At 37.0% G+C, this 17,683-nt stretch overlaps 1 protein-coding gene across 2 annotated transcripts in view; it reads left to right on the forward strand.

The window, feature by feature from the left end:
* The first annotated feature begins 507 nt into the window (after window positions 1-507).
* Window positions 508-17,683, forward strand: part of LOC128996771 (negative elongation factor B-like) — a 42,959-nt gene continuing 25,783 nt past the window's right edge. The window contains exons 1-4 of one of the 2 annotated variants that reach the window (XM_054422234.1): window positions 508-629; window positions 6,724-6,858; window positions 9,146-9,244; window positions 17,206-17,394. In XM_054422234.1, the coding sequence (XP_054278209.1) occupies window positions 6,733-6,858; window positions 9,146-9,244; window positions 17,206-17,394 (414 nt within the window). In that variant the 5' untranslated portion in view covers window positions 508-629; window positions 6,724-6,732. Of the gene's footprint in view, window positions 752-6,723; window positions 6,859-9,145; window positions 9,245-17,205; window positions 17,395-17,683 lie in introns of both variants that reach the window. The other variant, XM_054422233.1, reaches the window with a different exon arrangement.

The following is a 17,683-nucleotide window of genomic DNA, read 5'->3' on the forward strand; positions in this document are numbered from 1 at the left end:
TAAACAATTTGAATTTTGAATTTGAAGAATTGTAATGTTCTGGGTTATACGATGCGCATTTCACCTCACTGAGACATCCTTAGAGAATCTAAAATATTAAAACTAATTGTAAAGCACTTATTATTTATTTACATAAAACATTGATGTACATTTTATAGTGATGTAAATAAACAACAGTCGTTTCCAAATAATAAACGTTCAGTAATTAGCCTACTAACTTTCAGTATAGACTTTATATTTTATTTTTTACTTTTTATTTTAAGGGGTATATTATAGACGAATAAGTTTCCTCTTTGATTTATGTACTTCATTTTATTTTTTAATATCTGTTCACATACTAAGTAGTCAGTCCCAGTTAATAATAAATTGTGCAACGGGAAAAGTTATAAAATTCAGCGCTTGGTTAGGGCGGTAAAGGCGGCCATGGTGGTAGCCGTGGTTACTGGTTTGTTTTGTAGCTGTTGTTAGTTGGTAGTAGTGGTAGATCAGGCCATGGCATCAGGTTTATATGGTTTATGTTTTTGTTTTATGTTGTACGTCATTTGCTTTTGCTCACTTTTTGTAAGCGTTGTTGTTTTTAAATAATTGAGTTTTGAAGTCTCCTTTTTGGTTAGGTATTGGTTGTTGAAGTGAGTAAAAATGCTAAAACTTAAATGGTTAAAGTGATAATATGTTATAATTTCAGGTTAATTTCAAGGTCATTCCATTCGTGGTTATATTTTACATCTCAACTGAAAATTAACTATTCGCAGTGAGTATAGCCTACCAGGCCTTTGATACAAGCAAACTATTTACCCTGTGGCAGTTAGTTAGTGTTACTGTACAACATTTCTCCCTAAATTATTCGAAACGTATCATTAATATTTCTACAAGGGATCAATAATGAGATAAGTTAATAATTTAGCTTAAAAATAAAAATGTACAAAGCAGTCAAATGGCCTCTTTCAACTGAGGCCTAAATTCACATTTGCAAAGTTTACCTTTTGAGCCCTAGGGACATTTAGATACGTTATTACCTTATTATTACCTCCTCTTCGTCTTTGACCAGCCAGAGCTGTATAGACAGTGTCAAACATTAAAAAAATAAAACTTCTTGGATTAGGCTAGAACAAACATGTTAGGCATATCTACATCTTTTGGTTTTAATATGATGGCGGTGGGCAGTCAAGAGCTTGTGCCTCCTCAAAATACTCTTATTGGAGTAGTATCGGTTTCACAGGAGGAGCTTATTGATCCTTTCCTGAAAATTTTTGTCTTAACTTCTCTCAGGTGAGGTCAGCGCATTGAACATTTGCACTGCAACTGCGGGAAGCCATTCCTTGTCGGGGACGGTCTAGGCCTATATCAAGAATCAAGAATTTTTATTTCCACAAAATGCAGGGTTACATACATTACTGGAAAACGTCAGTACAACTACAGCTAAAATAAAAACTAAAATAAGAGAATAGTACAAGGTTTCTTACTTACTTACTTACTGCCAAGGCTCTTGGTACCCAAGGTGGTACTTTGCCTTGCCAACCCACTGCCTCCAGATTTTTCTATCCATTGCATTTCCTCCTCTTCCCTTCTTCCAAGTCTTCTTAGGTCTTTTCTATCCTGGTCTCGCCATCTCAACTTGGGCCTTCCTGGTGGTCTTCTGCCCTCCGGATTGTTCAAAAGGACGTTCTTTACTAAGGAGTCGTCCTCTTTCCTTAGTAAATGGCCAGCCCATCTCATTCCTCTCATACCTCTCACCTTGGCCACTATGTCTGGGTCCATATATAATTGCCTCAACTCTGCATTGTGTTTTATCCTCCACTCTCCATCTTCAAAGGTTGGACCATATATTTTTCTCAATATTTTGTTCTCAAATACTATCAAACGTTTTTCTGTTTTTTTACTTAACACCCAATTTTCTGAGCCGTAGAACTGGTCTTATAATGGTTTTATATATAGGCCTACGAAGTTTTGTTTTGTGTGATAGTATTTGAGAGCTTCAAAAATAGTTTGTGGGATGCTGATAAACTTCTGTGTGCTGCATTTATTCTTTGTTGTATTTCCATATCTTCTTCATTATTATTCGTCAGCATTACTTCCAAATAAGTGAAGTTGTTTACTTTTTTAAAGTTGTACCCTTCTATTTCTATATTGTTATTATTGTTTATTTGGGTTGCTCTCCCACACTCCATTATCTTGGGTTTCCCTTCATTTATTCTTTAACCAACTTTCTGTGTATGGTTTAGGAGTTTTGTGACCAGCGCTTTCAACTCTTCTTTACTCTCCGCTATAATTGCAACATCATCTGCAAATGCAAGGACGTTTATTTTGGTCCCTATTGTAATTCCAGCTTCTGTTTGTCTTCTTGTAGTGCTTCCTAAAGCTAAATTAAATAGCAATGGGGACAAACCATCCCCCTGTCTTAGGACTGTGCTTACTTAAAATTTTTATGAGATTTCGCCATTTATCTTAACCTTACACCTAGATTCTGATATGCTTAATTTTAATAAGTTTATTAATTTTTTGGGTATTCCATATTTTTCCATAAGTTAATCTTCCAGAGTCGTCGTCTACTAATCGATTCATATGCTTTGGAGAAATCCATAAAAAGGCAGAGAAAGGGTTTATTGAATTCATAGTATTTGGCAATTGCCTCCTTCAGTATGAATATTTGATCGGTAGTTGATCCACCTCTTGTGAAGCCTGCTTGATGTTCACCTATTATATTTTATACCAATTTTTTTTGTAAAATCTTTGATAGTATTTTGTAGGTGCAGTTAAGGAGAGAAATACCTCTGTAGTTGGTGCACTCTTTTTTGTCACCTTTCTTATGAATAGGAATGACTATCGCTTCCTTCCATTCGTTTGGAATCCCTTCTTTTTCCCAAATATTCAGAATCAATTTGTGAATCTGCTTCGCTAGTCTTGCCCCTCCTGCCTTAATCAATTCTGATGATACTGAATCCTCTCCTGGAGCTTTATTGTTTTTTAATTCCTTGATTGCATTTTCTACTTCTTGTACTGTTGGGTCTGGGACCATTGGTTCCACATTTTGATACACTTCATCGGTTTCCTCTTCCTCTTCTTCTAATTCTTCTACTTCCAAGAGATCTTTAAAATACTCTTGCCAAACCTTCGTACAATACAAGGTACAGTACAAGGTTTCTTACCAATATAAAATAAATTCAATTCCTGAAAGTCTCCATGCAGAGAAGAAAAAAAACAGCACACAATGCTCGGTTAACTAAAAAAAAACTACTTACATATTCCTCTTTCAGATAAAAAAATTCTTTATGTTATTTACAAAGGGTTTGCCAAAAGGAGCCCTTCAACCTCTTTTCTGAATTTTGGGTCTGGCAGGTTCTGAGCTTCAAAAGGAAGTTTATTAAAACTAAGAATATCATTCGACATCTGAACTTTACTTAACCTAACATGTGGTAAATTGAGATCATTTTTCCTACGTAGGGATGGATGTTGCCTCTCAGCTCAAGAGAATCCTTCTTCATTTTGATCAAAGACTGAAAAATATAGGGGTTACAAACCATCATTAAGCTCTCAGCTACAAATATGGGTTTACAATGACCCGAGTAATCAACACCAGCTAGGCCTACTACTCTAACTGCTTTTCCCCCCTCGTATCTAGGTCAGTGGCAATTTTATTATGAAGTCATTTCAAACACTTTTAAGTGAAAGCGGTCCAAACCCATTAAAGTTTTGTAGATGTGCCGGGGATTGAACCCGTTGTAATGGTCAAATTTTATTAGGGCCCTACCCGAAATAAACACCTCACACCGTCCCTCCCGCACCGAAGTCCGAGATGCTAACCACTAGGCTAGAAACACAACCAGTTGCTTTCTTTTAATAGCGCAGAACTCAGAGGATGTTTTCCAAGTAGTTCTAGGCCAGAGGTAGGGGGATTCCAATAGCGAAACGGGTCTGTTGGACCGAGTTCACAAAATATTCGCTGAACTCACTGGGTATTAGGCTGGTCGAGTGTTAAGGCTTTGTAGGGACCACTTCTCTCTTTACAACAGTCTCAGCTGCAGATTAAGGATTTTGTGCAGATACAATGAATTTAACATTACTGTCAAATCTGGCAAGCTTAAGGCTTTCTTCAAATCAAATCAAATCAAATCAATTTATTGTTGTAGACATTTCACAATGTTTTAACAATCGTCATAAAATACATAAATTAATACAGCAAATGAATACTTAGATGTAATAAATCAATATAATAAGTTCTAGTATTAAAAAAATATATAAATATATAAATACAGGCACAATTAAATAGAAATATTTTGACATGTAAACAAATCCTCCACTGTATATGTGCATTTTTGTATTAAATATGTTTTCAATTTTGATTTGAAAGTGTTCAAGGACAACTCCCGAGACTCCACTGATAAATTATTAAACAATTTAGCTGCCATGTATTGAATGTTTGTTTGACTCTTTGAGTATTTACAGAGCACTGTTTGCAAGTTGTTTTTAAATCTGGTTTCATAATTATGTCTATTTGAATTTTCTGAGAACATTTCTAAATGATTTTTTACATACAACAGAACTTGAAGAATATATATTGCAGGCAAAGTTAAAATTTTGAAATGTTTAAATATAGGTTTACAGTGAGTTCTAGAGCGTACACCACTTACGTAAGCCTTATCGCTCTTTTTTGCAATTTAAATAACTTTTTGGTATATGATTGGAAACCCCACACCAATATTCCGTAACTCAATAAACTATGTATCTGTGCATAATACACTGTTATCAAAACATCTTGTGTTACACAACCTTTTAATCTTCTTAAGCAGTATACACCTTTCGACATTTTATGACTTGGTATTTATTTTTGATTCGCAGATATCTTGCTTTAGCTTCAGGAGTTTTGGACACCTTGTACATATTATAGGTTAAAAGTTTCCACATTCTTAAAGTTAGTAAAGTGGGATTGTCTGTATAGGGCTGGATGGAGTTTTTTAGATTATTTTGGGGGTCGAGGGGTTTTATGGGAAACCACTCGTTAACCAACATTAGAAAAGCTGGTTAAAATTTTGGTTAGCATTACCACCTTGAAGTAGAACATACCAGTCTATGTTAAAAAGATCACGCACAAAGCTATGTATTTTACTTTCAGGGAAGGGCCTACACAACTTAGATATAGCACCATGCTTCGAGACGTTCCCATCTGCCTGCTTAACCCTTAAGGCCCGTTTTGCCAGAAGCGTCTGGTGCGTCCGACGCTCAGCGATGATCGCTAGAGCGATAATCGCTCAGCGTCTATAGCTCGTGCCTGTTTTGCCAGAAGCGTCTGTTCCTTGCGATTATTTTATCACTGATCAGTAAGTGGTTTACTTTGGTGGCAAAAGGAGTGTTTCTGGAAATGACCTGTAAAAAGCAAATAGTAAAGTATTGGTTAGCTGAGGAATTAGAAGATGATGAGATACCTATTAGAAATGTTGTGCAAACCTTGGGAAGAAGTGCGTACTATGTTTTTTTAAGAGGCCTGAAGAGGGATATTTTAAATTGTTAATTGAAAATCAATTAAAAATTGACTTAACAGTCGTGTGCTGAAATGGTTTCAATCGGTTTTTCATCTTCTTCACTATTGAATCCCCACTTTAATTGTGACATGTCACTAAACTTGAAAACACAACTTATTTAAGGAAACAAAAGTTAAGTCAACAACTAAACACGTGCTTATTCCAGTAATAATCGCTAGCGACTGCGTCTCCGTCTGCTCCAGGAGCAGTGGTCCGCGTCAGACGCTAGCGTCTCAGTTACAGACGCTGGCGGCTGTAGCGATAGACGCTTCTGGCAAAATAGACTAACCTAAAACAATGCAAAGCAGTGGGCAGCGATTGACGCGGAGCGATAGACGCTGAGCGTCAGACGCACGAGACGCTTCTGGCAAAACGGGCCTTTAGGCTAAACTTAATTTATTCATGATCTGCAATGGCATAGCTAAGGACCTCTGCCTTAAAACGATCATTAGATAAATCGGTGGCTACATTGTCCAGGCAGTGCCCCGAGTAGGCTCCCACACAGAACAATAAAGGTCAAGGGACTTTAAAAGGTGTAAAAAATCTTCGGTAAGTCTGTTTCTTACCAAGATGTTCACATTGAAGTCGCCACCTATGACGACACTGTTCGCAGATCTTCTCTTACTTAAAGAGAGGACTAACCTTTCAAGTCTATCTAAAAACCTGTCGGGATCACCGTCAGGCGACCTATAAACGACAATTATACTGCAACTGTGCAAATGAACGCAAACATATTCATGATGCAGCTCAATGCAAAACTCGCTAACATCAATAACAGTGATTGAGTTCATTATATTAGGTGTTCCAAAAAGAGCAACCCCACAGTGTTTCAAAGATGTTCTGCAATAGGCTGAAACAAGGCAGAAGCCACATATGTTTGTACACTTGAACCCTTTCGATGTTAGAATTTTTTTTTGTAATTTCCCAAAAATTCTTGAGTTATGAATTGCTCAATCGTATGAGGAATCAAATGAAACAATCGCTGTTTCGAAACAACAACCGAGTCAACCAATATGCCCATTTAAACTCGCACGATCGAAAGTCGCGCCGGCACGATATATCGTCGCTTAGCACTTTTTTGATGAAACACAAACAACGATATATCGTTCCATAGCACTTTTGGGAAAAAGATGCACAACATTTATCATCGCATATCACTGAAAGGGTGGCTATTTATACCCTGTAATTGAACCAGTTTTATTTTCAGGATTCAAAAATGAGTGCTAACGAAAAGAAGATGCCTGGGACTGGATTGGAAGACATCGGAGTGCCGGGACAAATGTTCCTTCGCGATGCTCTCACTAGCTGCACCGATCCGCTCAAAGCAATCGAGGAGTTTCAGGTAAAATAAACAAATCAAATTTATTTATTAAACTGGATTGTCCAACAAGGCAAAATTCACCATTTTTAGTCTGAGATGTTTGGGTTTCAGCAAATTCCTGTAAGGTACCAAATTTTAAGGGGGGTCAAAACGTACTGCGAATAAATGAACATCAGAACTTACCCGATTTTTATCCACAATAGCCTACTCCTAGGCCTATGTGTTGGCCATAGCTTGGGCTAGGGGCCAAAGAGAGTAGGCCTATTTTTATTCACAGTGAAGTACACAAACACATCCACAACTACATATTTATTCATAATAGCACTTCGTTTCACATAATAAAGCTAAACCGGCCGATTTTACAGATATTTAACGCCGCCGACAATAACCCCAAACTGGTGTTTATTTGTTGACAGACGACAGACGACAGACGAAACTAGACCAGCTCAACAAGTGAATTCGATCAGCTGTTATCTAGTAGTACTTAAGTTCGCCGCTTGAGCTCGTAAGCCTCGAGCGGGCAGGAATGAAGGATTTTACTCAAAGACAGGATTTTTCGTTTGAACGCCGTCTTCGAAGTAACTTCGTCGTTACATCTACGCTTGCACGATAATCGACAATTCGTTTACTGACGGTTAGATATACTAGTTAGGCCTTTTTTACGTTTTATTTTATTTTCGTTTCACACGGGCATTCTCGTTTTACGACTATTTTCGTTCCAAAATTTGATTCTAAATAACTTAAATTTCGCCAACTTGATTCTAGACCCGCCAGTTCCTGCTTGCCAGTGACTAGCGGTGATTATCGTTTGGTTTGATTTAAATCAATTACTTTCAAAATTATGATTTCTACGAATGATTATTATGTACGTTTATTCTAATTAATTCACCGTTTTAATACCCCGAGACTTGTCGTCTGAGTTCTAAACCCCGTCATTGGCGGGCGAGAGAACCTAGTCTTGGGAGTAGGCTGATTTGAATAATCAGCCACGAATATTAATATTAAATTTATTTCAAATCATATCACGATAAATTCTACGTTCAATTATAATAATTAGGCCCAACGACTCTGTAGGAATTGTTTTATTTACATTCAATATTAGATCAATTACCAACATCTTTAACTAATTAGTTTACAGCTTAATACGAGTATTTATTTCAAATCGGCTTATGATTGGATACTCGTCGGCCCTCCAGAGTCATTCTAAAAGTTAGGCAAAATTTACCAAAACACTTTAGCGAAGGCTGGGATGATATAGCTCCAACTGGGCGTCTGCAGGATTTCCGGAGCGCTTCTAGAGCTCTGAGCCTTCGATTAAATTTTAATAAATTGATCAGTCAAAGCCGAGACAACTTCGTATCGACCCCTGGATTTTTCTCGGCTCCTTCTGAGCACTCCAGGGAAGAAATATGAGTGTGGCCGGTTCTAGGGGTAGGCCTAGCCTGACTTAGGTGAATACTAGTTTATTCCCCCCCCTAGAATTTTGCGTCACATTCCCTTGTACGGAAATAACTGCAGTAGAACCTCTTTAATCCGAACTAATTGGGACCAGGGGTAGTTCGAACTATTGAATAGTTCGGATTACAGAACATATTGTTGTTTTTACATAACAATAGCTAAAACATGGCTAAAATTGATCAACATTATTTTAGGATAAGTGAAAAATGTTTTATAAAGTAAAATACAGTGTTTATTTAATCCAGTAGTAAACATGGTGAATAAACAGTACTGTAAATTATACAGTAAACAATAAAGAACTGCTGTACTGTGTATAGAGTACAGCAATGAGGGGTTCGGATTAGTGGATGTTCGGATTACAGGGATTCGGATTAAAGAGGTTCTACTGTATTGGTAGTTTCCAATAAGATGGTTGTATAAGAATTTTTCTCGTCTAAAAAGGTGTATTAAAAGTTCACAACAAAATACTTAAACACATAAAACACAATTGTTTATCATAGTTTAGTAAATTATAAACTATGCTAAACAGTTCACACTATGCTAAATGCCTAATCTCTTCCCAATCAACATGGTAGGACGATACCGTTGGTTGGTGTTTTATATGACTATGAGTTAATGAGTTTTGTTTCAAACTTTTGACACACCTCTTCAGGCAAGATAAGTTCCTTTACAACAATTTGATGATGGCTGAAGAGCCAAAATGCACATAATCTGTCAGGACAAAACTTTGGTGATAAGGCGACATCAGGTAATGAAATGTTTTTTTATTTGTGAGTTATAATTTACCAAATAAGTTGTGTCCTGGATCCTAATAGACTAGACTTTATGAACTATATTTTTACATTTTCAGTTGGAAAATGGAATTCTTCTGCCGTCTCTGAGACAAATGCTGCCTTTGCTGGACCTTCACGGAGTCAGGAGGTTAGACTTCCACACATCAGTAATGGAGGTAATTTTTTTTTTATTTATATTAAAAACGGTTTTAAATATTCCATTGTGTAGACTAGAGACCTATGTTTTGCGAACATATTTTTTTCAACGTAGTATACACGAACACCTATTTGTTTCCAGTATCAAAAATGTAGGATTGACTACCTATTGAAAAAATGTTATTTTTATCTAATAGTAGCCTACACGCTTATGATCGTCTCCTGAGATCACAGTTACATTGGGGACAATGAAACTGCCCCGATATTTTAGGTAAGTTTTAAATGATGAAACTGCCCCGCTCATTACAGAGTATCAAGAATGGTCACCTCGCCATACCAGAAATGCTGAAATTGCCCCGAGCGCCTGGCCAGGTAGCCGCTACGGGTCTGGGGAAAAGGGAATTTTTGTTGCCCCTACGTTATGTCAGTGACTGCAGTCTTCTAATAACTACCACCAATATCAGGAATTCACTAGCTGATTTTAGGTTAGGTATTGGTACAGAAACGAAAAAGAGGGAATTATTGTTGTCCCTGCGTTCTATCAGTGACTGCATTCTTCTAATAACTACCACCAATATCAGGAATTTCTAGCTTTTTAAGGTTAGGTTAGGTTGGGTTAGGTTAGGTTAGTTTAGGTTGGGTTAGGTTAGGTTGGGTTGGGTTAGGTTAGGTTGGGTTAGGTTAGGTTAAGTTAGGTTAGGTTAGTTTAGGTTAGTTTAGGTTGGGTTAGGTATTGGTACAGAAACAATTGGCTTGGTAGGAAAAGCAGTCGACGGCAGTTAACTGCAGAAGAACTTAGAAGACTGCAGTCACTGACAGGACACAGGGACAAAAATTATTCCCTTTTATCCCCATTCCTGTAGCGACTACCTGGCCGGGTGCTCGGGGCAGTTTCAGCATTTCTAGTCTTGCGAGGCGACCCTTGCTAATCCTTTTTAATGAGCGGGGCAGTTTCATCGTTTCAAAAGTACCCAAAACGTCAGGGCAGTTTCACTACGCCCGTTACATTTGTGATCATTTCTCTTGGTCTCCTCAGCGACACGGTGATTGTAACCCATGAACATAGTAATACTCATGAGCAAATGAGCATATCTCGGCAATACCTCGATCGGGATTTTTTACAAAATTAAAAGTGAACGTCGTCAAGAATAAAGGATTCCTGACATAAAGAACCAGCCAAACTTTTCAAAACTGATATAATTTTTAACCTAAACCTCAAGATTCCTGACATAAAGAACCAGCCAAACTTTTCAAAACTGTTATAATTTTTAACCTAAACCTCAAGATTCCTGACATAAAGAACCAGCCAAACTTTTCAAAACTGATACAATTTTTAACCCGAACCTCAAGACTCCTGACATAAAGAACCAGCCAAACTTTTCAAAACTGTTATAATTTTTAACCTAAACCTCAAGATTCCTGACATAAAGAACCAGCCAAACTTTTCAAAACTGATACAATTTTACACCTGAACTTCAAGACCCCTGACATAAAGAACCAGCCAAACTTTTCAAAACTGATATAATTTTTAACCTGAACCTCAAGATTCCTGACATAAAGAACCAGCCAAACTTTTCAAAACTGATACAATTTTACACCTGAACTATGTCGAAGAACAAAAAAGTTTCAAAATATCCCTGTGGTGAATGCAACATCGGTGTAAAATACTCCAGTATAAAATGTAGGGTGAAGTGGGGTAAGAGTAACCGGGGGGCTAGTGTAACCACGGCTTATCACTCAACTAATAAGATAATTTTGGACCTAAATACTATCATATCTTGTTATTTGGACCTTCCTTTGTTATATTTAGCCTTAAGAATGCATATAAAATATGTGCAAGTAATAGTTTTAGAATGTTCAAAAAAGGCTTACATTTCCACTCCATCGGCAAGTGCCGACCTCAAACTTTGACAATTTTTCACACTCACATTTTTAATGTAAATTTGACAGTTTTTGGTTTACAAACTAATTTTTGCATGTAGAATCTGAATATAATTTCAGATCTGTGCTATTTCCTATTGTTTAGATTTTACAAGCGTGGTTACACTTACCCCTGAAATTTTGAAGTCGGGCAAGTGGCTTTTTGGATTCGGGGCAAGTGTAACCAGGGTGTAACTCATATAATATTCAGTATAAAGAAAAAAAAAAACTTTGTTGTAAATATAAAATTAGGAATTTAGAAGATGGTAACATTTTACACATATTGTTACTGAGTTAAGTTGATTTGAAGAAAAACATAATTGTTTGTGAGTGAACTGCTTAAGGGATTATATAACTTTTACGTTTAACTTACCCCGTTTTATAATTTAGGATTTTCTTGCCCAAATGTAAATAAAAAAACAATATTACTGTGAGATTTATTCTACACATGTTAAACAACATTTAAAACCATGTAAGTACCAATTAATGTTGTGTTTTTTATGTTTTAACAGTAATCTTTCCGTTTTGCATGTTTTGCGTTTTTCACAAAACGCGAGAAGAGGTTCACGAAAAAGTTCGTAACTTGAGTAAAAATTAAGATATTTTAATAAGTCAAAAAGTCTTGGAATCAGCAAAAGATTTGGAATCTGGCCACTTGCCCCATGTCTCTTTTTCAATGGTTTATATATTTTTAACAGGCAGGGGTTACACTTGCCCCGAACCCTGGGGCAAGTGTAACCACAAAACGCAAAATTTTTAGTCATTTTTTTTTACCAAAAAAGATTTTATTTTTTAATAACAATGCATATTGTTTTAAAGCCCATTAGTCAAAGTTTATGCATAAAAAATTTCAGAACTGTATCCTGTATAACAAGATGGCAATTTGAGGTCAAAGCTGAACTATGCCAAAAACGTGGTTACACTTACCCCACTTCACCCTACTGGTCCCTGCAACTCCTGGTTTCATGGTGGATGTGTCAATATCACAGAAAAACAATTAAAAAACCTTTCTAAAGAAGACATTTTCCTATGGAGGTGTAACAATTGTAGTGATCTTTCCCTCACCTCTGGAAAGCCAGCGTTACAACTAAAAGAAGACCAAACTCCCACACCCCCAAATCAAATATCCTCTGAAAGTCAGGGTAACAAAATGGGCGAGGTAGAAAACAAAATTCTAGAACTAGAAAACTCAGAAGATCCCGATTTAGAAACTTCTCTAACACTTGCAGCAGAAGTTGGAAACGCACTTCTAGCACAAAATAGCAAACTAAGAGAAGAAGTACTCAACCTGACTCAACAAAACTCGAGTCTGGCCCAGAAACTAACAAACATACAAACCATCGACATCATGAACTACCACGCTCAAATTGAACAACTAGAAGATGAGAAAAATACTATTCTAATTAGAAACAACGACCTAATCGAAACAATAACTGAACTAGAACACCAATTGGAAAAGGAAGTAAGCCTGAGAAACACTCTCACAAAAACATTTGAAGATTATGACAAAGACAGGGAAGAAACTTTTTATAGCTTCAACACAAAAATAAAGGACATGGAGAATGAAATTAAATGCCTTAGGCAAAAAAATACATGCAGCAGAATAAACACCGGAGAAGAATCTACAAAATCATTCAGAGAGACAAGCACACTGGAGAGGCGAAGGACCTCACAAACAAAACCACAGTTTCAGACAACAAAAATCCAGAAGCATCAAACACAGAAACACTAATTCTACTTGAACTAAAGGCCCTAAAAGAAAAACAGAATAATATGGAGTCAAAAATGAAGAAATTAGAAGATAAAATAACAGTAGAAGATTCCCAGCAACTAATAACTGAGAAAAAGGAGACTCCTTGCAAGCCAATTAACACACCAAGACGAGTTTCATATAATAAAAACAAATTGGCAACTACTAAGAAAACCCATTTCAGTGTTTCCTTGCAAATAGCAAAGAGCAAGTTGAGGAAAGAAGCACCAGAACACCAAAGTCAACCACAACAAACACAAAATCAAAATATTAAAAAACCCAAGGCCATCAAAATTCCAAAAGGAGTTTGCTCTACTTTCAAGGGCACTATATCTCCCCCAAACAAATCAACTAAACCAAAGAACACAGGGAAACCCCCGATCACCGCCAAGCTTCTTAAGCCGGGAGAGACCATTGAAGACTTCTTTTGGAAAAATATAGACCTATATAAAAAGAATATTCTGTCACACACCAAGCGACTAAACATGACCGAGATGGACTGCCTCTCTTCTCAAGGAGAACAGAAACATGAGCAGCTGCAAGAACCCAATTCAAGTCAACAATCTAATAACTCTACAGTGCCCCATACTATAACCCCTTTTTTAGAAACAAACAGCCTGAAAAAAGCAAAAGAAAAATCTGCAAATCTCCAAATAATTCTTGTGTAGCAATAATGCACCAAAATATTAGAGGACTTGCTACAAAGACGAACAGACTACACCATATTCTCAATGACACAAAACCAAGCATTCTAGTCTTGACTGAACACGGACTGAAAAAAACAGAGCTAGAAGCTACAAAAATTCCCGGCTACTCTTTAATTACCCACTTTAGTAGAGAAGAACATAAACTTGGAGGTGTTGCAATATATTCCAAGGAATCCCTTGCTGATACAGTATCAGCTATTAACATATCAAACACATGCCAGGAGTTAATTTTCGAAGCAGCAATGATTCGCATGCAGACAACAAAGAAAAAGGATATCTACATTCTGGGAATCTATAGACCACCAATCGAAAATGCAAGAATTGCCCTTGACCTCCTATCAGACACGCTAGAACTACAAGAAGTACACAAGAAAAACCTAATACTTATCGGTGACATAAATATCGACAGGCTCACCCAAGATTCCAAAAACACCATGCTGGAAGAAGAGTTAACCACACAAAACATCTGGAGATTTCCTCTAGAGGCCACCAGAATAACCCATGACACAGCCACTTCAATAGACTGTATATGCTCAAACATACCATGTGCGTATATTACTGGACAAGTTGTGCATACTGGTCTATCTGACCACACTGCGCAGCTGTGCCTGCTGAAAACACACCAAGAAGACACTTCCCAAAGATTTGTAATGAAAAGAAGCCTAAACAACACAAACCTAAACAATCTGAAGGCCCACCTCCATCTACAAAATTGGGAACATGTTTACTCTTCACCCAATCTTGAAACCTCCTACAACAAATTTCATAATATTCTTCAAACAGCACTGGATTATACATGCCCATTAAAGAAAACTAAAATTATTAAAAACAAAAAACATATGAAGTACTACGATCCTGAAGCAAAATACCTTAAAGAGAACTTTTTGAAAGCTCTGCAAAAGTTTGAGTTAACGAACAGAAATGAAGACAAATTAGAAATGATTAATAGAAAAAGGATATACGATATGAAACTAAGAAACCTAAAAATGTCCTCAACAGCTAGCTTCATAGAACAAGCTGACAACAAACCAAAAGCACTATGGCAAGTTATAAACAAGGAAAGGAAAGGAAAATGTGAAGAGAAAACCCTTGCAGAATTAGAAATAAATGGCAAACTCACAAACAACACAAAAGAAATGGCCGAACACTTCAACACATTCTTCTCAAATATAGCAGAAAATACCCTTGACCAAAACAGAGCAATCGTTATAGACCCTGAAACAGTGCTGAATGGAGAGGAACCAGTCTGCCCAATACACCTTACCCTAACTTCAACATCCTATAAAGAAGTTAAAACGATAATAAACTCCCTAAAAGCCAAAACATCAAGTGGAATAGATGAGTTTTCCTCTAAGATGATAAAGCACTGCTCTCAAGAACTCATCTCTCCTCTGGTTTATCTTATAAATAAATCATTTAAAGAAGGCAAATTCCCATCCGCCATAAAAGTCAGTAAAATATACCCCAAACATAAAAAAGGACCAACTGAAAATGCTCAAAACTACAGGCCCATTTCTCTCATCTCCAGTTTCTCTAAAATCATAGAAAAAATTGCTCTGGCTAGATTAATGGCACATCTTAATCATAACAAACTCTTAACTGACAACCAACATGGCTTTCGGAAGAATAAATCTACATCCTCAGCTATAACAGCACTAATTGAGTACGTCCTAGACCAGATAGAAAACGAACAATACATTTCCGCCATCTTCCTTGATTACAGTAAGGCTTTTGACTGCCTGGGCCACGACCTGATATGCAAGAAACTTGAAAGACTCGGTATAAGAAACTCTGCGCTAGAATGGTTCAAAAGCCACCTAACAAGACGTTCACAAGTCGTGGAACTGAAAAACTCATCAAATGAAGTCACAGAAAGTTTCAAATCTTCAAAAAGCAAGCTGACGAGAGGAGTTCCACAAGGCTCTGTATTAGGCCCGATTCTATTCATCTTATTGACTAATGACTTCCCCAAACAAATTGAGAGTGAAAATGCTGTTGCAATCATGTATGCAGATGACACAACCATTTTGATCTAGGACAACACAGCCCAAAGCCTTTACCTTAATTCAAAATCGATCTTAAATAAAGCTATCCTCTACTCAAAGAACAATGACTTAGCAAAAAACCCCACAAAAACTACAACTCTGAATTTCAGTAAGAAAAAAGACATAGTCCCTCAATTAGAGGATGTAACAATAGAAAACTACACAAAATTTCTCGGTGTTATCCTTGATAACAAACTAACATGGAAAGAGCACATCAACCACCTAAGCAAAAAAATCAGTACTGGAATATATGTCGTCAGAAGGATAAACTACATAGGCGGACTCTCTGTGGCCAAAACAGCTTACTTCGCACTGGTAGAGTCGCATCTTAGATATGGCTTGACAGTGTGGGGAGGAACTTCAACAAAAAATATGAATCGAATTCTTGTCCTTCAAAAGAAAGCCATAAGAGCCCTCGCCAACCTTGTACCACCACAGACTTGCAGACTAGCATTCGTAAACCTAGGAATCCTCACAGTGGTGTCTCTCTACATACTTGAAACCATTAAGTATGTGAATGAAATAAACCCCCCAAGAAACCAAGACCTGCACCACTACAACACCCGTCATGGCTCCAAATTTGCACTACCAGTTCATCGAACAACTCTTTGGGAGAAAAAACCTTCCTACACCGGCTGCAAGCTGAGGAACCATCTACCTGACTACCTGAGAGACCTGACTGGCAACAAGCTACACCAGGAGCTGAAGAAGTGGCTAATCGCAAAACCCTTCTACTCAATAAAGGAATTTTATGAAAATTAACATGTACAATTCACTATTGTTTTGACACTATTGTAATTCTTGACGAATTAACAATAAAGAATATTGTATTGTATTGTATTGTATCAATCATAGTCATAGGGTAAGGGTTATTATTCTGGAATCCAAATTTAAGTTCATTTTCAGACTTTTTTTCTAGTAATTAAAATTCACCTACGATTCCAGGTTTTCAGGTCGGCTGGAAAACCTGTTTAAATATTAGTATCAACTTAGTACATTTCCTTCCTCCTTAGTACATTTTTTTCTTTACAAGTGAAAATTAGCTGTAAAGCTTTATTCACACAAACATGCAATCAATTTTAGTTCGCCAACAAATCACATGTGAGGAAAAGTATAGGAACAATAAATAAATAAATAAGCGAGAAAATATAAAAAACCACCACTGAACTATTGAATAAAAATTATTATATATGTATTGCTGGTTTATTGGGCTAAGATTTCTGTAATCAAATACTGCTGGCTCCTCTTTCCTCCATAGACATACTATATGGCCCTCCTCGAGTTAAACAATGTCCCTGTTAAACAATGGTTACCACTTTGGTTGCAATCTTCCTTTCTTTGTGATCAACAAAGTGGTCAGTGACCATAAAATATTTTAGTTTTGTGTGTGCAGGCCTATATGTGTTAATATTTTGAAGGACTCATTTAGGCATATGCCTGCTCTCCCTCCTACCCTAAACCAAATAAAACATATTCTGTTCAAGAGTCCTCTACCAAGAATTGTTATACTAATAAGCTGTTTACTGGTTGGTATTGTATATGATTTTATTATTTTGCAGGAAATAAGAGAAAGACTTATTCAGCACATCAATGACATAGGCCAGAAGGAAGGCAGGGAACGGGACAAGAAGTTGAAGGAATTGTTGTCGAAAAGTTTTCCCCTGGTGAAGGTGAAACCACTGAGACCAGTTGTAATGGCCATCCTACGTAACACAACACACATAGATGATAAATACCTGCGGGTATTGGTGAGTAGGCCAGTTGTAATGGCCATCCTACGTAACACAACACACATAGATGATAAATACCTGCGGGTATTGGTGAGTAGGCCAGTTGTAATGGCCATCCTACGTAACACAACACACATAGATGATAAATACCTGCGGGTATTGGTGAGTAGGCCAGTTGTAATGGCCATCCTACGTAACACAACACACATAGATGATAAATACCTGCGGGTATTGGTGAGTAGGCCAGTTGTAATGGCCATCCTACGTAACACAACACACATAGATGATAAATACCTGCGGGTATTGG

This window comes from Macrosteles quadrilineatus, unplaced genomic scaffold (genome assembly GCF_028750875.1).
Source record: "Macrosteles quadrilineatus isolate MER2022 unplaced genomic scaffold, UCM_ALF_1.0 Scaffold_6__1_contigs__length_79288215, whole genome shotgun sequence".
NCBI classification, from domain to species: domain Eukaryota; kingdom Metazoa; phylum Arthropoda; class Insecta; order Hemiptera; family Cicadellidae; genus Macrosteles; species Macrosteles quadrilineatus.